This window comes from Pinus tabuliformis, chromosome 4_1 (genome assembly GCF_031772625.1).
Source record: "Pinus tabuliformis cultivar Carrire ecotype Pingquan chromosome 4_1, CPIR1, whole genome shotgun sequence".
Taxonomy (NCBI): Eukaryota; Viridiplantae; Streptophyta; class Pinopsida; order Pinales; family Pinaceae; genus Pinus; species Pinus tabuliformis.
The window spans coordinates 490,340,494-490,347,778 of record NC_142303.1 but is presented as its reverse complement, the minus strand read 5'-3'; the positions used below and the strand labels follow the sequence as shown (position 1 = coordinate 490,347,778).

General features: G+C 35.7%; 1 protein-coding gene and 1 pseudogene across 1 annotated transcript; one reads left to right on the top strand and one right to left on the bottom strand.

Annotated features, from left to right (window-relative positions):
• Positions 1 to 1,281: 1,281 nt before the first annotated feature.
• On the bottom strand, positions 1,282 to 2,155 carry LOC149176659 (uncharacterized). Its single transcript, XM_089423156.1, has 2 exons — positions 1,957 to 2,155; positions 1,282 to 1,859 (listed from the first exon to the last, which is right to left on the bottom strand). The coding sequence occupies exons 1-2, from the start codon at positions 2,150 to 2,152 to the stop codon at positions 1,750 to 1,752; spliced, it is 306 nt and encodes a 101-aa protein (XP_089279282.1). The 5' UTR covers positions 2,153 to 2,155; the 3' UTR covers positions 1,282 to 1,749.
• A 1,681-nt stretch (positions 2,156 to 3,836) lies between these two features.
• Positions 3,837 to 4,224, top strand: LOC149176658 (antifungal protein ginkbilobin-like protein pseudogene; annotated as a pseudogene).
• Positions 4,225 to 7,285: the final 3,061 nt, after the last annotated feature.

Here is a 7,285-nt window from a genome sequence, read left to right as displayed (position 1 = left end):
AGTCTGGTGAGGACCAGATAACCTGGCACAAGGAGTGCACTGTTCCTGTTGAGGGCTGGAGGCCTGCAGGATTGCTCGGGGGGAGAACACCGTCTGAAGGATGGATCTCATGGCTGGGAGGAGAGCAGAATTAAAGCTCAGGTGACCTTTGTTTGAAAAACCATTCCTGACATTGGAAATCAGGTACGGTTCCAAACTGGTAGTCCCTGATAGAAAATGAATGTGCATTAAAGTTACAGTGATGTAAGTAGGAAAAGACTGCTGTCCTAGATACTGTTAGTGTAATGTATCTGTGCAAACTTGAGGAGAAACTGTCATTTAATAGACAGAGTCGGGTTTAGTACCCAGATCAAGTGAAATGGTACAGAGTCATTAAATAAGTCTGCATATGATTAAGGAAGCCTGAATCCGAGAACTGGTTACAGGTAACAGTCTCGTCCTAGCTCTATTAACAGAGTTTTTACATTCAAAAGAACAGGCCTTGAAACTAAATCAATACATAGCAAAATATAAGACTGATACTTGATTTTAGATCTGTGAGGGATCTTTATCTAAGAGTATGGAACTCTGAGTTAAGAAACAATTCCGACTATGGTTGGAAGCAGATCCATAACGAAGAAAATGGAATAACTAATAACAGAAGTAAACAATTATCTGTGTATACCTATTCATTAACTCTACGCAGAGAGTTCTGGTCATTGAGAGAATATAAAGTACAGAGATGCGCTATATTCACCAAGACATTCGCTATCGAGTCACTGTACTCGTTGCATAAATCTTTTTAACAGAGAAATCTGTGGTATGAGACTATACTGCGCACAGTGTATCGCAAACAAGTGAAAGAACGATGTATTATAATAACAAATGCAACAGTAGTGGAATATAGATGATACAAATGCATGTAAACGACAAAGATATGTATATCAGTCTCAGAGCTGGAGTATATGTCTATATACTAACCGTAATGGAAACCTGTGTGAGCATGCGAAATTAATTACTAAACTTGCTAAGGCCGAAAGGCTGTGCATGCAACATAGAAGTAAAACCCTTATATTAAAACAAAGAGACTGTAATGAATCTGTCGCAAAGATAATAACTATACCAAAGGGCCGCCCTGTCCATAGGGAAAGGTCTAAGCATTCAGACAGTGAACAGACGCCGAGGCGTAACATGCAAAGATATTATAACTCTTAGAACCACTGGGTCACGAATCAAGAATGGACAAGTTACACAAGTAATCACAGAGGCGGAGGCCGCATGTGATCAAAGCAGATAATAGCGAAGATTCAAACCATATTTCTAAATGAATAGCGGTAAACAAAACGTAATATTCCATTAAACCACAGGAAAATGCCCGAGGGCTTAGGGTTTATATACAACTGCAAAATACAAGCGGTACCAGCGGAGAACTGTAAGCATAAATATAAACATACAATTGAGGAAGGGGGTCAAGCCCCAAAATAATATTACAAGTTCCGTGCTTAAGGATCAAAGACCGGAACCATGTAACGATACCAAATCGATAAGACGGTCGGAAAACAAACAGTAATATGAATATATTTAACAGAATTTGGAGACTGTACTAAAACCTTAAGTCTCTCAAACAGAGGAACCACTGTCGCAGACAGCGAAGGCAGCTGAAAGGGTTTCCCTCAAGGATTACCCGACAGCAGGTGTGAAAGAGCCGTGCTGGAGAACAAGGTCTGCACCAAGTCACAAATGGTGGCTCGAGACCGAAACTTAAAAACACTAATAATCCGAGACCCAACCCCCAAATGCCGAGTCATACCTGTGTAATGCCGGAGGGGGGCTCTGCTGAAGAAAACTCCGTGAACTTGTTGCAGTATAGCAGGTTACAGCTACACAAAATTCGTCAGGGGAAAATATAAGAACCTGTAAAGGATTTTCATGATAACAAAGCATAAAAACGTAATCAAAGACTGTCAATCAAGTTACCTGTGAGGATTTGGCTCTGGGCGGAGAGAAACCCCGGAGCGTTGCAGGCCAGAGACCCAAATGAGTTCAGGATCGAGCTGAAGGAGAAACATAGCACCAAAGTCCGCAATCCCAAAGCATCACGTGGCTGGTGAACCCAGGTCATGCCACCTGCCCTGGAAGCACTGTCGCTTTTATGGTAAGGATGAGTTGTCATCGGGTGCTGCGGCGGGACATCAAGTCCACACCATTAATCCTTGGATAATATCTCGTGTAGATCGTCATGGGTAGAGTAAATCCAAAGTATGTGACATGTTAACTCTGTGCTATATGTATATAGAAAGATGTAGACCTTAATAGAATATGCATACCCGCAAGCACTTGTGCATAGATTAAGATACTCATGGTTATGTATACGTTTTAATAATTGTAAAAGGGTAAAGTGCACTTGCAAGCATATAGATTGGCATGTTTATGGGTATAATGATTGGAAATCATCTGAGCATTATGTTTAGAAAGATTAATATATATAACTTTTAAAAAAAATTTATGGATATATGGAATTGGTCGTGACATTGTGCGGGGTGGGAGTGAATAAATTTGTGTTATTTGATGTTAATTAATGTACCCTGCTTGTAGTGAGCTCCACTTATGTTGATTGAGATGCGTAGAAATGTGATGTCAATGCTTCGCTGGTGGTATTTGTCCAAGCACCCTAATGTAGTTGGGGAATTTGTCTTCCATTATAGTGCTTTACATGAACATTTAGGTTATTGGTTTATCCTTAAAATTTGGTTGCCAACGCATAGTCATTTCGCATGGTTTTCTATTAATCGTATTATCTGCTTAGTGCTTTTTCTGGTATCTGTATTTTTATTAGCACTAATAGAATCCCATTACTTTCGTCACCCCACCGCCTCATATCCCTCTATGCTATATCCCATTACTTTACTTTCGTCACCCCACCGCCTCATATCCCTCTATGCTATATCCCATCCTTAATGGGGTTTTCGTACTCTATATTACAATTTATATGTATTTTATATTTTTTTAGTACACAAAGGGAAGCCATCGATTTCCATCGATTTCCGTTCCATTTCCAGACTTTTGAGGAAAACATCTATTTATTTTGTAATCTCTGGTTTTATATATATAGATATAGATATATATTTCTTATTATATATATATAAGGTTATATATATAAATATAGATATATATTTCTTATTAAATAATTTATGAGGAGTCTGAATATGGCTCCGCTTTTGGATATTCATTAATAAATTGAATATGGCTATGCTTACAAGGGAATTTTCCATGGAACCCTTCTTTTTGACTCCATTTCTAAGTACTCTTTTCTGACTATATGTTAATTTTGTTTTAAAAATTTTACGGTGCTCTGTTCCCCCAAAATTAAAATTATTCTTCTTTGAGCTTGTCACGTGAACTATATCTTTCTATACTTTCTTTAACCTCACACTTAATAGCATTTTCAAATTATATGAAATAACACTTAAAACTCTCCTATACTCAAAATCCCAACCAACACAACCAACCACTTCAGTTTTTAATAATTATGAAAAACCGATCTCAAAATAGGATGCATATCCCCGAGTTAATTTTATTATAGACCCACATAGACTGCGCCTACTCATGAGGGGGAAACGGTCTAGTCAGGAGAGGCGGCTAGAATGAGTCGTGCGTTCCCTTTTTTGTATTATACTAACCACATGCGTCCCGGTCCACCGCTGTCCAACATATAATGCTACCCACACCCATCCCCACCAACACGAAGCCTATAAATGGAGGCTGCCACCACATCATTCCACCCAGCATTTCCCATTTCCCATTGTTTATTCATATTAGTAGAATTTATATATATATATCATTCCACCCAGCCAGCCATGTCGATGAGGTACTCATTTGCGCCTTTTGCATTGGCAGTAATCGTAGTAGCTGGACTGGTTGTGGGCAGTGCTGTAGGCACGCCCAATACAAACTTCGTACACGCAGAAGATACCAAGCGGAAGTCCCTTTTATAGTACCCTCGGATCCCTCCTCGTAGATATAGAGGGAAACACTGCCTCCAGCGGTTACGACTACAAAGCATCGCGAGCAGGCTCACCCACCGCCTATGGGCGTGGGGTTTGCAATCAGGGAATCTCTGTGTCTGATTGCACCGCCTGCCTTCAAAACCTTGGGGGCCGCATCTGGAACATTTGTGGCAACGCCATCGGTGCTCGAGTTCAGCTAACCGACTGTTTCATCCGCTACGAGCAGTACAGCTTCTAGTTACGTCAATCTCTGGTCAAATCCACTGCTGTGTTTCTTTTTCTCATGTTGTGCTATGCTCACCAGTCGCTATCTAAATTCTTCATATAATAAAACGATCGTGCAGTTCCGCATTTTATTTTCCGTTACGGTGTCCCGCCAATAATTTCATTCATTTTCACGGTGTCACCGCTTTTCTACCACTAACAAACAATTCGAAAATGACTATGATAATGAGAACCACATAGAAGAAAATGACTATGATAATGAGAACCGCATAGAAGACTCCTTGCGGATTCGAGATTTCAAGGGGAAAATTCCCCAAGTTCACTAATTTTTACCCTATAGGGTATATGTGTGTGTAAAACCAGTAAATATCTATCTTAATTTTGGATATAACAAAATTTAATTTGAATCAAATTTAGCCCTATGCAAACACTTTCTCAAATTTCCACAAAACATGAGATTTATAGCTTACGAAAATTTATCTCTCTACACTATAAATCCGAGATAATATAAATCTATGTTTTTAATATAATTGAACTTATTTATATACATAAATAAGGTATAGTTGATATTAAATATTTTACTTCATTATCTAATTAAAAAAATATAGTTGATACTTGGAAGTTTGGATAATTATTTGGAAGCAAACTCTCACTACATCATTAAATGTTTATGAAGCTATTCATTTTCCGATTGGACACATGGTTGTTAAGAGAGAATATCTTACACTAGATGGAAATCCAAGAAATAATGATAGTTATGTGTTCATGGATTATAGGCAAGGTGCAATGAAATATCACTCTATACACTTAATCATTGCTACAAACATGCAACTACAAGCCCAAGGAGCTTGCACAAGGTACAATACTTCCTACATCATTTTGACCACAAGAGACCGGTGGAAACTATTAGCAATAGAGATTATCTAGATTACTTGCATGAATGGAATCAAGTAGCTATAAGAGAGGTAGAATGGCATGTACACCATTATATAAACTATATTTAGGTATGTGGATTCTTATGCTATTACTTTCCATGCATGGGCTGCCACCATTGAAGTATTTGTTTATTTCATTTCGAAATCTTACGTTTCCAGTTTGAATTTGCATGTATGTAGGTTTTAAATTTATAGATTCATGGTATACTGATCTCAAAACATACTTAATTTAAAAGGCATACTTCTCCAAGCATGTACTAGATATAAAAACCACTTTTTACAATAATCTATATAATATAAAAATATGTTTATTATATTAAAGTTTCATATTAGGTCACTTAATAATTTAAATGCTATGTTATATCAAATCAACAAGAACAAGAAATTTTCAAATTTACATAATCATGAAGATAATGCATACGAAAAATAAAAATTGCAATCACACAATTTTGGAAGGTAAGATACTTTATAGATATATTGAATAAATGAAATAAATATGAGTAAATTTATCACAAAATTGTTACAATAACTACATCTCCAAACTCTACCATAGCAAAATCATGGAATGGCTACCCACCACAAAATATTCCCAACAAGGTAGCATTGATATAATAAGGACATTATTCCATACAAGTCAAATACCCTCCAAGCAAGATCTTCCTTGGGATCAACACCACTCCTCTATTATTGTTCTCTCTCTGACAAGCTATTAGTTGATAGTTTCATCTTCAACGATTTACTATCCAAGTGTCCTCATGCAAGACGATTCTCCTCTAACTATGTGCCACATGTACCAGATGTTATTTTCATTAGATTAGTAGATTTCTAAGCCCCCCATTGTATTGGATATCTTTCAATACTATAACTTTGAGAAGGGTTTGACATGATGTAAAATGTTAAATATATATAATGTAATATTTTCAAGAATAATTTATTTTCAAATATGATTACTTGTATTTAAATGGGTTCCAATGGAATTAATGGTTTGGTAGTCTTAGTTTCAATTTTATGGAGAGTTGCAATTCACTTCCAAAATCGATTTAGGGACATGCTTTTATTTTCATCTATGGTTTTAAACCAAAGAAAGTGGAAAAAGAGATTTGTGTAACCTTCAAAATTTATGTATGACAAAGGCCACTTAAGAAGACACTAAAAAACTGCTAAAACGAAAACCAAGAAATAACATCAACGATTCGAAAGCTCAAACTTGGATTTGCAATCAAATAGATCACCAAAAGCAATCTATCAAAAGATGATAAAATAACAAGGGAGTGCAAAGGAAGTTTTAGGACTATAGCACAATGTATATAATAAACTCACATAACAAAAATGATCTATAAAGGAAAACTTAAACCAAATCCCCATTCAAGGCCAAGAGTAGAGAAATCTTGAAATAAATGAGAATTTTGAGATATAATCAAGTAGATAGATCTGAGATACTCAACCAGACCTCTCACATCTAGTTTCTGCAAAACTACAAATAACAAGGAGAAACTGTGCTACCAAAAGCAAGCAAAACAAAGCAAATAAACTTTGATTGAGACACCAAAATTGAAAAATTAATCAGATCTAATTCAAAAAAAAAATGATACATATATGACATAGATATAAATCTCTATAATTAGAAGAGAATATATTTGAGAAAAAAAAAAAACAAATCTACAGAAACTTAGACTCAAAAGATGATCTGTGACTCAAAATTGATTAGAAAATCAAAATATAATATACCAAAAGAAATCTATGAAAAATTGTGATCTAATGGTATTTTTCTAATGTAAAATAGAGGTCCAAGCTATGAAAAGATACCACTAAATGAAATTTGCGCATCCTTCAAGAAAAAATAGAAAATAAGTTGATTTTTTAACTAATAATATTTTCCTTTTCATGGCTCCATTTTAGGAGATTTTTTTTTGGTAAAATTTTGACAAGAATTAGGATATGCATTTGTTCTACTCAGATTTTGTATAAAAAAAATATAGAATTTGACCTGAAACCTATGATCTAGTAATTTATTGTTTAAAAAAAAATAAAAGATCAAAAGTCGATTTGGCTATAATTTAAGGTCATTTATTTTCAAATATAAGGAAACTGAGTCTGAAAAGCACCTAGAGATGTTCAAAAGTAGTAGATAAAACTCAA

What these genes read in the sequence shown, in the direction of transcription:
- LOC149176659 (XM_089423156.1), bottom strand. Translation starts at nt 2,152, where the DNA reads ATGACAACTCATCCTTACCATAAAAGCGACAGTGCTTCCAGGGCAGGT. An exon ending in CCAGAGCCAAATCCTCACAG is followed by an intron (nt 1,860 to 1,956) that starts GTAACTTGATTG and finishes AATTTTGTGTAG; the next exon opens with CTGTAACCTGCTATACTGCA.